Source organism: Marmota monax, unplaced genomic scaffold, assembly GCF_021218885.2.
Source record: "Marmota monax isolate L192 unplaced genomic scaffold, Marmota_monax_Labrador192_F-V1.1 WCK01_AAM20220418_F8-fsc00006, whole genome shotgun sequence".
Classification (NCBI taxonomy): domain Eukaryota; kingdom Metazoa; phylum Chordata; class Mammalia; order Rodentia; family Sciuridae; genus Marmota; species Marmota monax.
In genome coordinates, this window is record NW_026693712.1 from 11987241 (window position 1) to 12008672 (window position 21432).

Genomic DNA, 21432 nt, shown 5'->3' on the forward strand with positions numbered 1-21432 from the left:
TAAAGGATACCTAAATAAACCAGGAAAAATAAATAATGTATGAATTGAAAGATCAAATATTTTTTAAAATGTTAATTCTCCCTGAGTTAATCTATAGAATTAAGCTATAGATTCAATGTTACCCATTACAAATGCTTACAGTTTTAAAATACAAACTGAAAAGCTAATTATGAAATTGCAAAATGCTACCTACAGCCAACATAATAAAAAAAATTTATTATTACTGCATATTTGATATAAAGTTATAGTAATTAACAGTGTGGTAAATATGCCAGGGAATATAAGTAAATGAATGGAAAAGAGTCAAGTAACCCATCCCTTCTGGTGACTTGATTAATAACACATGTGTACCACGGTACCGCTGGGCTGTTCTCATCTGGTTCCCTGAATCTTCTTCTTCATGAGAACTATTAGAGTGTTCTGGGTCTAGTCCTTAATCTGCGGCTTCCACCTCATCCCTCCAAAGGTCCTCCCTTCCAGTCCATGTTTAAACAGCATCTACAGGCCAAGGATTTGCATGTGGGTTGTTGGACTTCTCCTTAGTCTGAACTTCTCTCCTGACCTCCAGATTCACCTCCTATTCAACAGCTCTATTTGGGTCACCAAGAGGCAGCTCAAAGATAACAAGGGTAAAAGAAATTTCCTGTCTTTCATGAGGAATCTGTTCCTACTCAGATCTCTCCATCCCAGTGAAAGACACAAGGATCCTAATGGCTCAGCCAACAATCCAGGAATCATTATTTATTTTCCTGTTTCTTTTAGCTAGGGGCAGGCATATTTTCAAAGCAAGGCCAACTGGATTCTCTCCCAGCACTTTGAATCTTGAGTAGGTGACACAACGTTAGAAAATTGGTTGGAGCTGACTCATCTTGACCCAGACAGCCTCAAGAGCTTTTCTATTAGTCCCTGCTACCCTGATTCCCAGAACAATCTTTGTCCCTAACCTTCCTAAGCCCAGCTTCTTCAGCTTTGCTTCAGCTGTAAATCATCCCACATCTTTACAGTGAATTTCTTTTTTGCTCAAATTTCTTTTTCTTTTGTTCCTGGTACCAGAGATTGAGCCCATGGGCACACAACCACTAAGCTACATATCCAGCTGGGGTGTTTTATTTTTTTTGTTGTTTGTTTTGTTTCATTCTGTGGGTACTAGGGATTGAACTCAGGGACACTCTACCACTGAGCCACATCCCAGCCCTATTTTGTATTTTATTTAGAGACAGGGTCTCACTGAGTTGCTTAGCACTTTGCCTTTGCTAAGGCTGGCTTTGAACTCTCAATCCTCTGGCCTCGGCCTCCTGAGCCACTGGAATTACAGGTGTGTGCTACCACCTCTGGCTTTAGCTCAAATGTTGAATGAGTCCTTATGTTGTTTTCAAAAAAGCAAACTCTTCCAAAGTGGATAAGAAAATGGTAAGTCAGTGCCTGTATTATAAAGACTTAGCTAACTTCCTGTTCATTAGTCAGTCAGTCAGTCGTCAACTGTGTTTGGCACAATTACTATGCATGGATCACAGGATTGACACTACTTCTCTGCCAAGGTTTTTTCAGGGACTTCTCTCCATTCTTCTCCATCCAAATTTATCAGGGTCATACCAAAGACAAATTCTGCCTTGAAGCCTTTCAAAGAGCCATAAGAAATCAATAAGCTCAGGGAGCTCTCAATTCCCTCAGTAGTTTTCTGGGATTTTGTTTTTGTTTTTTGTTACTCGATCATTTTGCCAATTTTTAAAAATGTTTAATGTATTGTGGTGGATTATTTGTAAAACTAGCCACAAGGAGTCCTCAGCCTGGCCTTGGCAATACTGACTTTGCCAAGTCTCCCACCAGAGGTGGAGCCTATTTTTCCACTCTTTGAATCTGAGCCTGACCTCATGATTGGCTTTGGCCAATGGGATATTAGAAAATATGATTCAGACAGAGGCTGAAAAAGCACTTACTCATGAAGTCTGTTTCCTTCACTGCTGGGAACCCTTCCACCAGGCATGAATACAGGGCTATTAGCAGAAGAGAAAGAAGCAGCAAGTCCCTGGTAGATGACTTTAGATGGCTGACTTGATATTGCATATAGCTTCAATTAAATTGGCTCAGACTAGAACTTCCTGACCAGTCCACAGAATCATGAAAATAAACATATTCTGGTGATGGGGGCCAAGGGAACATTCCATTTCTGGGAGGAGCTTATTAAGCACCTACTTTGTGAGGTACTTTATACACATATCACTTTATCACTCATAGTCATGTCCTCTAACACAAGTATTGCCATTACTCCTCCCTCTTATGGAGAAAACCAAGAAGAATCCCTAGAGCGACTGGCCTGATGGAGAAGGGATTAAAACCCAAGCCCTCTGCCCCCAGTGCTGGCAAAGAAACCGAAGTGGGCAATGATTATATGTGGGTATGTTTCTGAGTGTGTGAAGGGTAGCACTGATGTAATGGGGAGAAGAGCAACAGATCAGGAACCAGATCAGGCCTGGTGCTACCACTGACTTTATTCATTCACTCATTCAACAGATATTTCTTGAGCCCTTACTGTGTGCAGGGTAAGAGTCAGGATGAGGCAGGAAAAAAGACAAACACATCTGCCTCATGGAGTTTATATTCTTGCGGCACATGAAAGACAACAAACAAAATAAATTCTGCTTCTTAAGTTTCACAGGACTGCTATAGGGGCTGGTATGGGGGAAGAACAGGGACTCTGAAGTAGGGATTCTTGGGTGTGAGTACTGGCTCTGTCAGTTTCTGTCCGTGTCACTGTGGGAAAAGCTCTTGGCCTCTCTGAGATTTTGTTTCTTCAGGTATAGACTGGGACAAGTATCCCCACCAACTAAGTTTGTTAGGATGAACAGAGGTTACAATGTGTGTAAAACCCCAAGTAACAGGCACCATCTATAGGGAAGTTATTAGTGACATTAGTGACACTGTGGCCCTGAAGCCCACAGTCAATGACTCCATGAAGTGACTCCAGCACTGAGTGCAGGCAATAAAGGCTGCTTCCAGGGGACTTGTATCCGGGCTGTGTTCAGCCATCTGAACAGGCCCCCTACAGCTCTCCCAGTACAGGTGTTCTTTCCACTTAAAACAGAGAATCTTGTCTTATTTACTGAAACCACTCAGGGCCCCTTTTGTTCACCAGGACAAGGGGCAAGAGAGGCCCCAGGCGCCCTGTACAGCTGCAGACTTACTCTCAATTAACAAAAGCCACCCAGGGAGCAGGTGCTGGAGATGGCTTGTTTGTCTTCGGGATGCGGGTTGCCAGGGCTCTGTGAACAGCCCTCAGGGAGGAACCTGCAGGAAGATTTTATTTCCTTTCTTTAGATGCCAGCCCTGTCTGGCAGCCTTCACTTGATAACCTGGCCTCTTTTTGAGGACTGTCCTTCTTAGGGCCAGGTCCATGGAGGCGGGTAAGACAGAATTTTAATTCTGAGTGTTCTTCCTCCTTTAATACCACACATTGAACTCTTTCCCTGAAGCACAACACCACACACACAGTGCACTGTACGTAATCTCTGTGCCCTTGTCACAGTTTACATATTCAGATGCCACTTGATTAATAGTTCTCTCCCAGTTAATAGCACTATCGGGCCGGTCAGGACTCTGTCCACTCCTGCTCACCACTGAATCCCCACAGTGTGGGACTCTGCTATATTAGTGACCAGACTTAACAAACAAGTACAAGATACCCACTTGAATTGGAAATTTAGATAATTCAGGAAAATATATCTTGTGTGATACTTGGGACATAGGCTAAAAATTATTGGTCATTTATTGGAAATTCAAATATAACTGTGCATCCTTTATTTTATAGGGCAACCTTTCTTATAACTGGTTTCAATGTTCAGTATATATATACATGAAAGAAGAAATGGATGAGGCTAAGGCATGAACAAAACCAGAAAACTAAAAGCACATATTTCTCTGGAAGCACACACTCATGTTACGAAGATGCTGCCACTTTGAAGGATGGTGGTAGGACTACTGGAGAATTTTCATTTTTCTATTGGATTGTTTTTCTAATTGCCTGCAATTGCAGAAAAGTTTGCAAATACTATATATATATATTTATGCCTACATATGCACAGACTAAACATTAGTATAAAGCTTGTTTAAAAAAGAATTTGGGTTTTCTCTCAGTCTGAAACTGTATTTTTCTAAACACCTGTCCAGAGGTTAGGGTCATTTTGAGCATGGATGAGAAGATTATCCAAAACAATATGGAAAAGTCTATAAGCCACAGCAGTAAAATAGAGAACACAGGTAAGCAGGAGTTAAAACCATATTGCTGTTGTTTTATAAACAATTCAAGACTTCTTAGGAAAAATCAGCTCCTAAGTCTCTTGGGATGTAAAGATAAATCTAAGGGTTAAAACCAGAATACAAGTCTTGATTAAATTGCCTATAATATGCAATTTGATGTTTTCAGTTTGATTTGCAAAATGAGAGTAAAAAAACAAAACAAAACAAAACAAATAACATAGCCCTAGAAGAGAATGAATTAAAGACACTTGCCTCCCCCCTAACTTTCCATGATGCTTTGGGAATAAGCATCCTTCAAATTTGTTTTTTGGATGACCTTTGTATCCATGGAGCAGGGAACTATAAAACTCACATTTGTAAGATACTATATGTTGGGTCCTGAGCAGAACATCTTATCACAGTCATGAAAACAACCCTAGTTATACATGTTATCTTCTAACCATGTGATCTAAAATGACAAATTACTCATAATAACACTTTTATAAGCATTGCAAGATGCTCCATAATTGTAGAAAGATTCACTTAAAACCACTATACTGTACTTAGTGGGGGCAGAAGATTTTTTTATCAAAGCTTGAAAGGCAAAAGAGTTTTCTGCTATACTTTTCAGAATGACCCATTCTTGGTTGCCAATTCTAAAAACATGAGATGTGTTTGTGGGGTAGAAATGAGGTCCTCTTCTCTTCCTCTACCAATGTTGAGATGCCCAATATTGTTCTTTTTGTGAGATGTGGTGTGAGAAGAACAAGAAAAGAATATACATGTGCACACTCACACACACATATACACACATATATGTATGTATATGGATTTATACCACACATATGTATGTGCATGTTACATGTGTACATATGTATGTGTGTGTATGTATACCTATATACATACACATGTAAGTGTGTATATCATGGTGTCACCAGGTCAGCATTCATGGAGAACAGAAAGTCTTCTGGGATGACATCAAGTTGGCAAATAACAGAATTTTTAAACTTTGCCCACCTTAAAGTCTTATACACCCATGCTTTAGAAACATGGGAATAGAATGATATCAATTTTGGCCACATAGCAACGAGGGACAGACACAAAAAGGCAAAGTTCTTACAAAGTGTCCTTGGCCTTAGAAAAGAAAATTGGTTGGTTGAACTTTTAAAGAAGGAAAATATGACTTGGAACAAAGGGAAGCTACGAAATGACAGCACCTTGTCATTCTTAGAGTGAAGGGGAGGGGGAGGCAATCTGATAAATGCTAAAGAAGGCAGAGCTGTATCCATTTTAACTTTTTACATGGCAGCATTTTGAATAGGCCATTCTAAAATGTCGATTAAATACACTGAGGCTGAGTCAAAATTAGACTCTTACCAAGTCTGAGTAGTGCATGAACTATAATAGATCTATTTCCAAGTCACACAGAACCTTCTTCTTTTCAACTGTGGCACAGAGGCTTTGAGAAAATTGTATATTAAGTGAAACTGTGTTAATTAAAGATGGATTGAGGCAGGTTTTATGCACTGATTCCTCCAGAAGGTTGTCCCTAAACACATAGTGAAATCTCAATTATTTTTCCATTAGCATTCTCTAGATAAAGACTTTTTCCCTCCTTTGCTGGTAAGTAAGAACTGCTTGGTATGCATATTTAAATAACAGTCTTACTGAATTAGCTTTAAGAACTGGCTCTTAACATAATGGATGCATTACAATGTAGAGTAAGATGAAGGAGAAACATAAAGACCTCTAAGCACAAGAAAAGAGCAGGAGGTAATAGATATTGCAAGCTTCCAGCCATTTTCTAAGCCTTGAATTATGGTAATGGCATAAGTTAGCTCTAGCTCTGTTCAAACCCACTGGGCAAGAAATGGCACCCAGGCCTTTCCAAGTCACAGGTATATCTGTGGCTGCTTATGAAGCACGATACAAAGAAAACAGCTTAATTGCCTATTATTTTAATGAGAAAGTGCTTTGTACAAGTTTCAAAGAACAATTTCATGTTAACCAAAGAGGCCACACTTTGCACCCAGTCTCTGTCCCACAGGGATAGCTTTATGCAAAAAACTATCATTAGAGTGGAAGTCATCAAACTATTACTTTTCAGTCCATTTAGTTACAATGCTTTAAAAAAAAGTGTCTTTATTTTAGAGCCAAAGAAATCGAGGAGATCAAAAACCCTTAAGGAAGATATATAAATGGATGGCGTTGGAGAAGATAATGCTAAGCGAACTTAGCCAATCCCCCAAAAACAAATGCTGAATGTTTTATCTGATATAGGAGGCTGTCTAATAGTGGGGTAGGGAGGCGAAGGATTAGATGAATTCTAGATAGGGAAGAGGGGTGAGAGGGAAAAGGAGGGGGCAGGGGATTAGCAAGGATAGTAGAATGTGATGGACATCATTATCCAAAGTACATGTATGAAGACACAAATTGGGTGTCAACATACTTTATATACAGAGATATGAAAAATTGTGGTATATATGTATAATAAGAATTATAATGCATTCTGATGTCATTTTTTAAATCAATAAAAAAAGAAAAGATCTAAATGAGCATTTTGCAAGTACACACCTGCCAATGAGATGTGTTTATGTAATCGTATTTAAGGATGAAATTGGAGTGTCTCTTTTCCCAGGCTCTGTCAAATCACTTACCACAAGTTTACCAGGAAAGGGTGCTCCAGGCCCTGCATGATCTGTAGCTCCTTGAAGACGTTCCTCACTTCGTTGCGCTCCACACACTTTTGTTTATTCATGTACTTCATAGCATACATCTTCTTGGTATCGTTCTTCTGCACAATGCAGACCTAGGGATGCAAACCCAAGTGAGCAAGTGACTAAGGACACAATGGAATGTGGCTATGAGGGACAAAACAGGACCTGTTCCTTAGCATGGCTGAGGTGCCCCATCACCTGCAAATTCTCTGTTAAAGTCCCCCACTTAGCTCTGATTGCAGAGCAAAAATTTCCTTTTCTCCCCCATGCATCAGATCAATTCTTGAATCGCTGCTTTCTCAAACAAGTTGGCCTAGCTTTGCTTCTGGAATTATTTGGACAGCATTTAAATCTGCCTCCATATCAGGAATTGTCTAGTAACAGCATCCTTATTCCTGCTTTAAGAGGCTGCAAAGGGCATGGCTACATTGTCAAGTTGAACAGTACTGTGCAAACAGTATCTGTTTACCCCCATAGGGGATGTAAAGAAAAGGACTCAAAGCACTAGAAACATCAAATACGATGTCCATGTTTGTGAAATTTCCTTAGAGGCCCATATAGTACCTGATAACGTGAAATGCAAATTTAATCTGAAATATGAAAAATTATTCTTAAAATATGTCTCCACTGAGAAACTAATAGTTGGGGTTTGAATCTGGAAAGTTCTTACAAAATTTAGACTGTATATTTTTTATGGTAGATTTTTGAAAATAAAAGCATGGTACATCTGGGAAAAAGAAAATTGATATTAGGTGCTTCTTTTCTACCGGAAAGAATTAACTCCACACTGACAAGATAACTACTACTGGAGATACAGCTGGTACAATTTGAAAATCATTCCACAATCTTAATATCCATTAGAATAGAGAGCAAAGAGTAGAGAACTCTGGAGAAAGTAAACAGATTCGACTTAAATGAGACAATTCTAAAAACAGGATATAGTTGTCATGTAGCTGCATTTCACATACTTTTTAAAAATTATGGTGATGATTTCATAAAAAATCAATTATAAAACTTCTCTGAATTGCTTTTCCAAATGATCCCAATAACTCAATAATCTGAATGTTCTCAAACCCTCTGTTTCTTATGCTATGTTGCTCTGCTGGTGGTTAATCAATTTGGTTCTCACCTTCCCAAAACTGCCTTTCCCAATGGCTCGCAAAATTTCAAAGTGGTCAAAGTTGACTGCAAAACAACAAAAAAGAAGAACATTATGAGTAATTATCAATTGCTCTTTAGTAGCTAATCAGTAATAAACAAAAATTGGTCTAAGCTGAAATACCCTGTTTAAACCCACATGCCAATTACCTTAAATGCCAATTTATTCATCCAATAAAGACTTACTGGGCACTTATGTATTAATCACAGTGCTCAGTGCCTGGGAGACATTAATAATCAAGTAAAAATAAAATATATGCTTTATGAAGCCTAAAGTAAATACAGTAGGGGATCTATAGAGATAGACTTATGGATTAAATAGTCATAAAATAAATGGAAAATTAAAACTCATGCAGAGAAAAATAGAGGTTGTAGCGCTCTAAGCACATAGATCAGGGGGTTGGGCACAGGCAGCAAGGTCAGGAGAAATACCTCTGAACACAATGATCATGAAAAGAGACCTGGTGCTAAAGGACAGTGGCTCTACATAGGACCAGCACTTTAAAAATATTCTCCTTGTCTACTCTGTCCCTACAAACACTCCTCTTATCTAAATGATTTCAGTTTCCCAAATAGGAAACTACTATGCCCATAAGTCTGCAAAATAAGCTCATCTCCAACGCATAGAGAGCTAACAGGTAAGGATGTTTATGTGTACAGAAGTCCATTCAAAAGTGCTCTGAAACTGAGATGACCATCCACATGTGCCAGTTTAAATCTTTGGCTCCTAGCAGTAGGAAGCAGCAGAGGTTTAGTGTGCAGGCTGCAAGGTCTCTGAGGTGAATGCTCATGAATGCTTGGTGATGGGAAGAAAAAACTCTATAGTTTCTCCCTGACTGGTGACAATCTTTCCTTTCTTGCCCTGATGACCTTGAAAAATACTTGACCTTGTTTACTGGTTTTGAAATAAGAATATAGATGGATAAATTCATATGAGCAATTTTAAGAGTATTTTCAGAAAATGTAGTGAAACTCTACAAGAGGCTACTCATCTCTTTGAAAGACCTGCTTTGTCCCTTTTTTTTCAAGAATAATTAGATTATCCCCTTCTGAAGAGCAAAGAGGTGGTAAAGGGTCAGCTGGAGATCTTGCTGAGTTTTCTGAAGGTCAAAAATTTTTATTTTTATAAATGACTTCATTGTCTCCTCTTCTGAACTTCCAAATAAAACCCTACTCAATCACGCAGGGAGTCTGTATTTTATATATCCTACTGGATTTGGAGTCAAAATAACCATATGACTTGAGATAAAAGATAGTCTTTTTGCTCCCCCTGGATTTCCTGCCCCTCAGAACACTCCCAACTCATGTAAGGAGAGGCAAACTCTGCAGTTCCCAGAGTCCAGCACAGTGACTCACACTACGTGAGTTCCCAGAAAATCAATCAAATCAAGCTAAAAGGACACACAAGAGCCCTCAAACAATGGCTTCTTGTAAATATGAGCGGTGTGAGCATCTGGGTCCCCTAAAGCCATGTCTTCCAAGCTGTTAGAAATAAAATCAGCAGTCCTAAGAAACAGTAACCTTTTAAATGAAATAGAACAGACTAGAAAGTACCAGAAATGCCTCAAATGAGGTAAGAGTACTATTACCTGGAAAACTTTTGTTTTAGTTTTATGTATGTGTATAGATATGTGATTTTTTTTTAACTTGAGTTGGGATCAAAATAATTTATAAAATACTTTTATACAGTTTCTTTGGAGTTTCATACTAAAATAAGAAAAGCAATATTTTCTGTACGCACCATGTAAGAGTCTGAGTTATTTACCATAGTAGTGCTGGAAAAAAAATGATTAGGATTTATCTAAAAGTCCAAAGTTTTATCTTGAGTAAATCCAATATCTCAGTGTGATTTTTCAACTAGCAGCCTAGACTCCAATGCTGTAATGATACTTGGAATCTCCAGGCATTGTACCTAATATCATTGTGATATTAATCCATTCCATGAATCATGTCTATTTATGAAACATTTTACATTTTAATGGAAATAATAAAGGATTACATATCAGGTTCCTAGTAAATTTGCACTAGCAAAACTGCCTAAATTAATATATCCTCCCACTTTTTCAGGTCTTGGAAAAGTGACAGGCCTGATTTAGAGAGAAGGCATCTCATTTATTTCTTTTTGTCTAGTCGGTCAAAGAAAGAGCAGACTCTGGTCCAAACCACACTACCTAATGTTGCTTCCACTTGTAACAACACAACCTAGGAAGAGAGCCAGTGGCAGGTGAGAAGTGACAGGAGAGGCTTTTATTGAATCTTTTCTTAAATGCCCAACAACAGAATCACTTGTAAGGAGGAAGCTAATTTGAAAATGGAACCAAACCCCATAAATTCTGACAAAACGAGAGAGAGAGAGAGAGAGAGAGATGAATTCAGAATTATGGATATTTTGTCAACAGAAATCCAATAGTAATTATAGGTATACAGGACATGCCTAAGGGAGAAAACTTTCTGGTCCTGGACCCGAGCTCTTATCCACTATTTTCATGGTTGTCTTTGTGTTATTCTTAGGGTGTGTCTACTCAACCCAGCAGTAGAATCTGAGGAAGCCACATAGGAATTCTTCCTCTCTCCTTTTAGAATTTACATGAGTCAAATCTGATTTTCCAAGACTTTCCCTAAACATAAGAATGTTGATTCTGACACCCAGGTTTGATGCTGTTATTTTCTTTCTACTATTTTTGTTACCACCTCCTAATCTCAACATTCTATGCAATCAACAGTTTTGAAGGAAAGAAAATAGAAAACCCACTTTACAGTTTGGAATTACACCATGACCCCTGGAATTTAGAACATTCTAGAAGGTAAAGCAGAAATTCTATTTCTTCTTATTTTTGAGGTGAAAATATCTGAAAAACATTTTATTTATTTTCCTAAAAAAATTGATTCCAGCTTTAGTAAGGACCAAATCACAAACATATGGGAGTCTGTTGAGAACAGTACATCTTGCTGTTTATGTAAATCTTTCTATTGAGGACGGAACAAGGACAGCAGCTGTGTGACCCTAGATGAGTTGCTCAGTCTTTCCAAATCACAATGTCCCATCTATAAAATGAAGCTAATTAAACCTAACTCACATGTGGCTTTGAAGATGAGACACTAAACCGGAAGTGTAATGTCTGGCCTACTGAAAACTAAAAATTGCAAATCATTTTTTTAAAAGTACAATTATTCAACGAAAATTAGGCTTCTTTCCTTTCCAAATGTTCAGTTCCGCCCCACAAAGCCACCACTGCTAACAAACTCTTGCATATCCTTTAAGAGATTATCTCCGAATATGTGTATTTTTTTGACAGCAAAAGCAATATGCTGTCATTTTCATAGGAGTATAGACTGCTAAGATCTTTCTAAACCTATTGTCTCTGTCCATTCATACCATCCCTTACAAATATTTTAAACAGCTCCTTTGTTTTCTATTGTGTAGTGTAGCATAAAACAGTTTTATCAATGAAATTTGAAAGATGATTTCATTACCACTATTACCATCAATACTACTTCAGATATACATGATGAGCTCTTGTGCATTTTTGTGGACTAAAATTTATAGAAGTAAATCTGCTGGCGAAAGTATATGCAAATTGTATAGTGTAACAGATATCGTCAGTAGCACTCCAAGGATGTAAAAAACGTGTAATAACAACTTTCTATCCACCACCTTGCCAACACTATGACATCAACTCTCCAGGATTTGACAATGAAAAAGACTAAATTATTGATTTATCATATGTGTCTTTAATAATCAGCAAAGCTGTATATGAGTATCCATGTTTTTTCCAGAAATCTGCCTATTCTCATCTTTTTCCTATTGTTATGAGTCATTGGCCTTTTCAATTTGCAAGTGCACTTAAAAATATTAAGTAAGCTGGGTGCAGTGGTGCACACCTGTAATCCCAGCGGCTGGGGACACTGAGGCAGAAGGATCACAAATTCAAAGCCAGCTTCAGCAACAGCGAGGCGCTAAGCAACTCAGTGAGACTCTGTCTCTAAATAAAATACAAAATAGGGCTGGAGATGTGGCTTAGTGGTCAAGTGCCTCTGAATTTAATTCCTGATACCCCAAAAAAAAAAAATAAGTAAATTAATTATCTCTTTTAACATCTCAGAAATATTTTTTCTAAGCTGTCCATTTGGCTTTAAAACATTTTAAGATTGTAGGAGTTTCAAATTTTATAGTCAAATATATCCATCTTTTCCTCTTGTCCCACTGTAACTGGGTTTTTTTTTTAATCTTCGAGATTGTTTTGAAAACATGTGCTTCTCTTTTAAATTAACAGTTTTGACATGGATTTTTATAGTTGCAAATGCTTTCATTTTTTAAATCTTTTACTCAAATATTTACCTTAGAGTAAATTATGTTGCCCTTACTCAAGATGATCAGAATATAAGTTTCTAAATTCCAAGTTTTCAAAACAATTGGTAATTTCTTCATATGCATTCATGCCAATGTGGGTGCTAAGAAGTAGATGCTTCTGAAGTGTTTTGCAAGAATATCCTCTTAAAGTACATCCCCTGAATCTTGCTTATGCTGATAATTTTTTTAGTAAATGTTTTGCTTACACAGTACAATGTTAAATTCCAATGCTATATGGTCACACTTAGTAGCAGGTTAAACCAGTGCAGTCTGATTAAGTAAGGAGTTCCAAAATCAGGTAAATTCCCCAGAGGAGAGGACAAATAGTGAAGCAAAAGTCTTAGCTACCCTTTTTTTGTGTGTATTTAATTTGTTACACAATTTTTCTACTTAAATATGACACTGCTTAGGGCTTATAGCAAAGTCAGTTTAACATGAAAGCAATAATTGCTTGGCTGGCCACAGGTTCAGCTCTGCTCTCCAATCTAGAGTACTTGATTTTTCTTTTCTTTTTTTAATTTTTTTTTTCTTTTTCTCCACAATAACAAGGCTCTGAGAGTAGTGCGATAAAGGCACTGAGACACGGCTCGTTGAACTCAGTTCTACATTCACTGATAACTCATAATTACTGATTGCTCAGTCAACAACAGCCGGGTATTGTGCTAGGTCCTGGGAGAGACAAATCCAAGATTATCTGCCCATCTGGGGCTTACAGTCTCGTGGAACAAGAGAATAATTTATCATAATCAATATTCAACCTTTATGTAAGGGTATCTACCATTATTCCAAGCACATTACACAGTTTGTCCTAATTTTTTACCAGCTCTATGAAATACTACTACTATTATTGCCATTTTCTTAGATGGACAAACTGCAGCCCAAGGACACAAAGTAATTTTCTTAAGGCCAAAGTAGGTAACTGACAGAGCATAGAGACCTGTTCAATAGGATTCAATAGCTGCCCTCAAACATTGTTCTTCACTGCAATCCATAAAACACAGAATATCAATTGTGCTTCTCTTCCGTTCATAGAAAGAAATGGTACAGAACCAAGCCAGCCCCAATCCCAACAATGTTCCTATCTCTGCTTTTCCTGTTTTGATTCAGGCACTTTCATTTTTCATGGACCCTGTCTTACAACCTAAGTCCCACCAAGTGCTTGCAGTCACTGGTACCTGTCACTCATCACAACCCAGACCTCAAGCTGGAAGCCCTGGTCTGGAAGTGAGATTATCACCCAAGCCATTCCAAACTTATGCTGGATTTACTAATTTGGAATCAATGTTTCTTCCTCTGTCACAAAACTTCCAGAACATGAAAATAACTGAATGAATGCAGAAAAGCAGGTCAGCAGGTCATGAGAACAAAGCCAATACATGACATAAAGCAGAATCAAAGACAAGAGGCAATCCCTGATGGCATTAAAATGTCTGGCTTCATATCCATATAAGTCTTATTTTGATTACTTTGCAGTATCTCCAGTGTCCTTCCAATAATTCAATTTTTTTTAAGTAAAACTAATTCAAGTTCCACACAATGCAAGCATCACCGCTGTAAGGAGAAGATCAGAGTGTGATGGGAACATAGAGCAGGAAAAGCCAACCTAGTCCAGGGGATCCAAAAAGCATCCTGGAGGAGATCATTCAAACCTGAGAGAAACGTTGCCAAGGATTTGATCCCTCACTTCTTTCCTATAAATCTTCTTCATTTAATTCCTGCATTTGCAACTTATTTTGTTTTCTGTTGCTATAACAAGATATCCAGAACTAAATAATTTATAAAGATGCATGATTTGTAGTCAGGGAAGTCCTGGAGCATGGCTCTGACATCTGGTGAGGTCTTCCTACTGCATCACAACATGGAGGCAGGCAACACATGGCAAGACAGAGCAAGTGTGTCAGCTCAGATCTCTCTTCCTCTTTTAAGCCACCAGTCCTATCATGGGGACCCATCCTGATGACATATCTAATTCCAATTACCCTCCCCAATGCTCTACCTCCAAATACCACAACGTGTGAATTTGGGTATTAGGTTTCCAACATCTAAAATCTGAGGATACATTCAAGCCACAACAATTGGTGTATCAGCAAGATAATTCCCCAGGAAGACAGATGAAGTAGATAACTGTAATATAAGTAATGTACTGTACTGAGAGCCACATGAATAGTCCTACAATGATTCCGAATTATGTTCACCCATCACCTCAAATGAATACTGTTTTAAAAATGCATACTCATGGACCTCATATGAATCAAACTCTCTTGAGGCTGGACCTGGGAATCTGATTTTAGTAGTTCTTGGGAGGATTTTGATAAAACCTTCCTGGAATCTGTCTACAGATATGTAATTAGGAATCACTGCACCAAACAGTAAAAGCCACAGGATTTCTAAGGTGGGAAAAAATCTCTTTCTACTTCAGAAGACAAAAATCTTCAAAAGGGCAGCATTTCATCTGGGCTTGGCAGAATAGGTAGTAATTCAACAGGTGGTCAAGCAGAGGAGGGCAGGAAGATTGCACTTACTGAGTGACTCGAACCCCAAGGTGAAGACATTCTCCATTGACATGTATGGATTGAATTGATTGATTTTTTTACACATATAGAACATAATTTTTCATATCTCTGGTTGTACACAAAGTATAGCCACACCATTTGGGTCTTTATACATGTACTTAGGGTAATGATGTCTATCTCTGAATTGATTGTCTTTAATTCTCCCCTTCCAACCTCACCCCCATCTCTGTCTCAAGCAGATTTATACTCGTGTCTATAAATGATTAATATTGCACATCTGTTTTCTGCATGTGCCTCAACTAAGGTCACAGATAATGATGCTAATCCTATCTATTAAGTATTACATGTAAGGTGCAATCCAGTGACCTTAATATGTATTATTTTATTTAATCCTTGATAAAACAGCATGAAGTGGTAATAATACTATCAGTATTTTATAGATGAAAACGTTAACTCCTCCCAGGCATTGGACTTAAATCTAACTTTGTGTGGCTCCAATTTCCATAATTTTGATAATATGAAAGTCCCAAATGTTTCAGAATATATTGACTCTGAACATGAAACTTCAGGTTTGGGTGTTTGCTGTACTATTTTCTAGCAATTAACTTTAAATACATTACTTAATGTCTCTAAATTTCAATTTCCTCTTCTGTAAAATTTTGACCATATATAGCTTCCAAAGTTATTATGAGGACTAATGAAATAAGCCATATCAAAGGTGCTTATCAAGTATTTTTGGCAAAAAAAAGGAACTCAATATATACATTATTAATATCACCATCATCATTATTACTATTTCTGTTTTTGTTATTACTGTAGTTATTAGATGAGCTACCTTGGCATCAGCCCAGAATTATCACTGTGTTATGGCCAAAATATTAGGCAAAATGATGTAGGGACTTCCCACATCACCAACAGTGCCAAGAATATAGATTCTGAAGGCCGACTCTGGGCTTGTCTTGTTCATCCCTAAATCCACATTACTAGAACCATTTTGTGCATGTAGCAGTTGCATAATAGACACTTGTTAATTAAGATAGGAAGGAATGGGGTATTGTCATTCATAGAATTCAGATGGCTTTGGAGGGAAATGTTTAAAGACCTTTTCTTTCACGTTGACTTCCTAAAACATCATCATTTACAGTATGTACTTCCTAACAAGAATCTTCTGGAAGACCTACTATCAAGAGACTTCATAATGAAGTAGGTAACAAAGTCTCCACTTCTCTGCAGATGGTGGATTTATATCCCCAAACCTGAAGGACTGACTATTCATTCCTTGAGCTCAGAAGTGTTGAGAACTGCCATTTCCCACACCATCTACTTTGTAATAACCATGTCTCCTAATCGAGGACATGAATGGAAACCCTGCAGCAACAGAAGGATAATTAACAGCGGGAGTCAGAGGGTATTTGCTTTGTCAGAGCTGCACGATCTTTGAACAGAAGTAAATGTATCTCACTATGGTAACAGAAAGGCACTAACATTAAATTATAGTCTACCAAGCCATGGTAGAATCAGCCTCTTTTCTAAGTCCTTCTCATTTTTAAGACTGAACACTGTATAGTTTGCCAAGGAAAGGAGAAAAGGGACAGCCAAAATTTACGCACTGATTAAAAAAGACTCCTCTTCAGGTTTTGCATAAATTAGATGACTGTTTCTTTTGTCACGCTGCATTCCCAAATGGAATCAGTTATAAAGAAAGGCGCACTTATGCCCTTTTAAGACAGCCAGAGCAAGATAGGAAAGAAGATGGAATCACAATTCCAGAAGCCCCAGCTTTGCTGGCAAATCAAATCAGCATTCACAGAGCATCTGTGGGCCCTGACTCGGCTAGGCCCTGGTGGGACTCGGTCACATCCTCAGAAAATATACACTCTCCAAAGGGAGGGAAGACTGAATTGTCTCTGAGAAGATTCATTCAGCAAACTAAGAACATGAACCTGAATAATCAAATACCCTTGCTCATTTTTTATTATTTTATTTCATTTGCTATTCTGCATGTATCTTTAAAACCCAGACTCTCACCTTTATGGAAGCAAATACGTGTGAATAAATAGATAGGTTAGACAGGTAACAAAGAAACACCTGAAAGCAATCCAGTGTCAGCTCACATGGTGCACAAAGAGGCACTACAGACCTCCGGAGATGTGGGAGAGTGGTAAGGCATGATAATTCTGTTTTATGGGTTTTAATGACAATTGACTGCTTTGATGAAAGATAAAAATGACATGAGTTAGTGAAGGTAGCACTGGAATCTTAGAATCCCACCATTGACAAGACCTACGACATTAAGAAGTTTATCTGGTCTTCCTGAGATTCAATTTCTTATTTGCAATCAAGTTTATTTTAAAAAATAAAAATTATGTTTGACATAAAAATACAGAAAAGTAAAGAGAAGAAAAACAAAACCATGAAAATACAGTCATATTTTGATCTACTTCGGTCCTTAAAGCATTTTTGTTTGTATCCAAGTTATGTATCTACATCTGTTTTCGTATGTCATTTTAAGGAATGAAATATTTCTAAAAGGTTTGCCATTTTTAAAAACATAAAATAACAGTCTCATGATCCACTTGTCACTTCTCTCTGCTAAAGGGCAACCCCTTTACCTCTTAGTTTAATATTCAGTAGTTTCCATTGTGTCTTTAAATGATATAACTTCATTGGCCTTTCTTTTCAGTGTTAGGCATTAGTTACTGAATTTTCATGAAGATAAAGATTCAGCTCACTTTCTTGCTCTTTGGGTTTTAATCCCCGCCTGCTCCCCTCTTTCCAATGTAGCTGTATCTGGCATACTGATTTGGATGAGATCATCATTCTACATTCCCGTTCTTCTGAGTACATAAATGCCACGCTCCGTGGAGTCACGTAGTAAACTATGATTAGTTACGGTGCTCCATTCTTGCACAATGTTCATCTTCCCTGTTAATAATTGTCTTGTTTATACATGTGCTTACTTTTCTATATGTTTTCCCCTAATTCACTCTCAACCTCCTCTCTAGCCATCCAATTCTCTCTCATTATTTTCAGTGTCCTTGGTCACACTGTCACCCTGCTGAGCATGCCTCCCAGAGCCCCCTGACCTCCTCCAGGCTGGACTGTTCCTCTATTTGCAGTTGTCTTCCATCACATCACCTTCCTTCACATCACCCTGAGGTCCCTTTGCTCCTCTTTTAATGCCGTGTCTCTTACTTCACCCTCTTATTAATGAGCACATCCACAACAGCCTTGTAAGAAAGTTTACACAGGAGATACATTTTCAAAATATTATATATATGAAAAATTCTTTTATTCTACTCACCCTTAATTGGTAGTTTGCCTAAGTATTAAATTCTAGGTTGGTTATTACTTGCTTTGAGGAATTGAAATCATTGTTCTCCTTTTCCAGCTTTGCATGTTGCTGTTGAGAAGGCTAAAGCCATTTTAATGCCTGGTTCTTTGGACATAATAGTTTTCTCCTCTAGAAGCTTAAAGTATCAAATATTTGACTTTTGTTGTTTTGGTTTGGTTTTTGGTACTGGGGGTAGAACCCAGGGGTGCTTAACCACTGAACCACATCCCCAGCCCTTTTTAGTTTTTATTATGAGACAGGGTCTCACTAAGTTGCTGAGGCTGGCCTGGAACTTGTGATCCTTTTCCCTCAGCCTCCCAAGACACTAGGATTACAGATGTGCTCTACAGCACCTAGCTTCCTATATTTGCTTTTAATGTCTTAAAATTTCTTGACCATATGGCCTTTGGATTCATTGTCCAGGCTTTCCCCTTTAATTATGTAGTTCCCTACTTTCTATTTTCTCTTTCTTTCTGGACATTTTATTATTTAGAAAAAAGAACTGAAATTGGCCTTTGAATGTTCTTGAACGTACCTTTTTATCTCCTATCTCTTTGTTTTTTCGTTCTGGGAAATGTTCTTAAGTTCATCTTGTAAACCTTTGAATTTTTTTTTTTTTTTAATTTTTTCCACTAAGACAAATCTCTGAACTTTATTTTCCTGGTATCCTATTTTTTTTTTTTTAATTTTTGTCTTGGTTGTTTGTTGTATCTTTCCTCCATGTCTCTGATAGTTTCCCTTAGATCCTAGTTTTTTGTTGTGGTGGTTGTTGTTAATTTGTCTCCGTCTCTATCGGTCTTATTAGAAACCTTTTTCAGATGTCTGAAGATTCTGGCTGTCTGCTCATGTTTAAGGGACGCAGCCCCTCTTGGGGAAGTGCCAGGCACCTGGATGTGCTCCAAGTACAACTTCCAGCTGTGGCTAGGGTGTTGAGTTAGAAAAATTCCCACATCCATAACCCTGGCTCATCTTTCTTCCTTCTTGGGTTGGTCAAAATCTCCAGGAAAAGATTCTGTCACATCCTCTTGTCTCAAGGACATGAATGTTCCCACACTGAGAGGTAAGAGATTGGAAAATTGCCAAGTGGGAAGAGAGGGCCAGGGCCACAGCAGCTAACAAGTACCCACCCATTTAGCTGACCTCCCCATCTTCTGCCAGGCATCCGCCACACTCTAATATGCAGGCTCATTCCTGGTAAGAAAACGTACTTTACAAAGAATAAAATCTGGTGGGCTTCAGATACTTCAGGATCAACCATGCTGCAGATTTCTCAGAAAATTGGGATTGGAACCACCATTTGACCCAGCTATTCCACTCTTTGGTTTACACCTAAAGGACTTAAAATCAGCATACTAGAGTGATGCAGCCACATCAATGTTTATAGCAGCTCAACTCACAATAGCTAAACTATGGAACCAACCCTCAATAGATGAATGGATAAAGAAAATGTGGTATATATACTCTGTGGAATATTACTCAACCTTAAAGGAGAGTAAAATTATGGAATTTGCCAGTAAATGGTTATAGTTGGGGAATATCATGCTAAGAGAAATAAGCCAATCCCACAAAACCAAAGGCCAAATGTCTTCTCTAATATGTTTTCTCTAATTCACAATGTCAGTGGGCACTAGGGAAGAATAGCGTTACCTTAATTAGGTAGAGGGAAGTGATGGGAGGGGAAGGGAGGGGATGAGGGGATAGGAAAGATAGCAGAATGAAACAGGCATTATTACTGTATGTATATATGTGACTACATGGCCAATATGATTCTGCAACTTGTATGCTCAGAAAAATGAGAAATTATATCCCATCTATGTATGATATATCAAAGTGCATAAATGTATTCTACTGTCATGTATAACTAATTAAAACAAATTTAAAATTAAAAAAAATAGTGGGGTAGGTTTTTTTTTTCTTTTATTCCTTTTGCTGTGGTGATAGAAGAGCCATGGCAGTTTCTAAATGTATATACAAATAATCCCTACCTTAGATCTCCCCTTCCCCACTCCCAAGGACTCTGGTGTGAGCCTAGCTGTCTCTCAGCTTTCCCTACAGGCAGCCTGGACTCTGTTCTCTTGGTTCTTCTTGTCTGTCTGCTTTCTAGTTTCTGCAGTGTTGATAGTGACATCTTTTCTACCCTTCTCTTCATCTTTATGGGCCTTATCTTAAAATAGAATTTTTTGTCTCCTGTTAGTGTGATTTCCAGAAGGGAAGAAAAATGGAAGAATGTGTTCCATTCACCATCTTTCCCCAGAAGTTGTACTTGTCTTTTTCTCATCTATAAAATGGAAATTATAGTACCCACCTTATAGGGATGGGTGGGAATTAAATGAAATAGTATATATTAACACACACCAAGAGTTTAGTAATCACTCAATAAATAAGGGCTACTTTTGTTTTTGAAAGAAAGCGGTTCACAGCAAGAGTCACAGGCAATCACCTCTACCATTCTAGGGCTCTGTGACCTGGCTAATGGTTTTTTAAAAAGTCATTTTAGAATCATTCTTATTCAAATAAAGGATGATAAAAGCTTTCTTACTTGTACCTGAAGGGCATTTTAAGAGTCAGGTTGGTAAGAGGATGAGCAAATCCTAGAAGTGCACAGCACCCTCCCTGGACACTGGTGGCAGAAGGCCTGGGGGAGGATCCAGCTCCTCCTCTTTTAGCCTGTGAACTCGGACAGGTTTTCTCACCTGGATGAGTTTCAGTCCTCTACTCTGTCAATCAGTGTGGCTGACTGTCTCCTCACACTATCTGATGAGATTAAAATGAGACGAGCTGAGAAAAGTACCAGGTTTTGAGACCCACTCTTACACACAGAGGTCTCTCTTATTCCACCTGGCAGACGCCTCTGCATTCTTCTAACTTTTCTAGATTGAAGATCTCCTGTGAATCTCCCCAAAGAGAATAGTGAACTGCTGGGTATGACTGCAAGCACATTTTTTGACATTATTAGTGTATTTTAATTATACAAAATAATGGATTTCATTGTGAAATATTCAGACATGTAAATAAACATATTAGATCATATCCACCTCCACTATCTGACTTTACCCCCCTCTTCCCTTTCTGAAATAGGCTTCCTGCTACTTTCATATCATCTCATTTTTACCTAGACGCCACACA

General features: G+C 38.1%; 1 protein-coding gene across 1 annotated transcript in view; it reads right to left on the reverse strand.

The window, feature by feature from the left end:
* The window catches only part of Stk32a (serine/threonine kinase 32A), a 123535-nt gene that overhangs the window by 81711 nt on the left and 20392 nt on the right, over positions 1–21432 (reverse strand). Inside the window, exons 3-4 of the mRNA XM_046460396.2 lie at positions 8080–8135; positions 6891–7042 (exon numbers count right to left, since the gene is read on the reverse strand). Coding sequence (XP_046316352.1) covers positions 6891–7042; positions 8080–8135 — 208 coding nt within the window. The remainder of the gene's footprint in view (positions 1–6890; positions 7043–8079; positions 8136–21432) is intronic.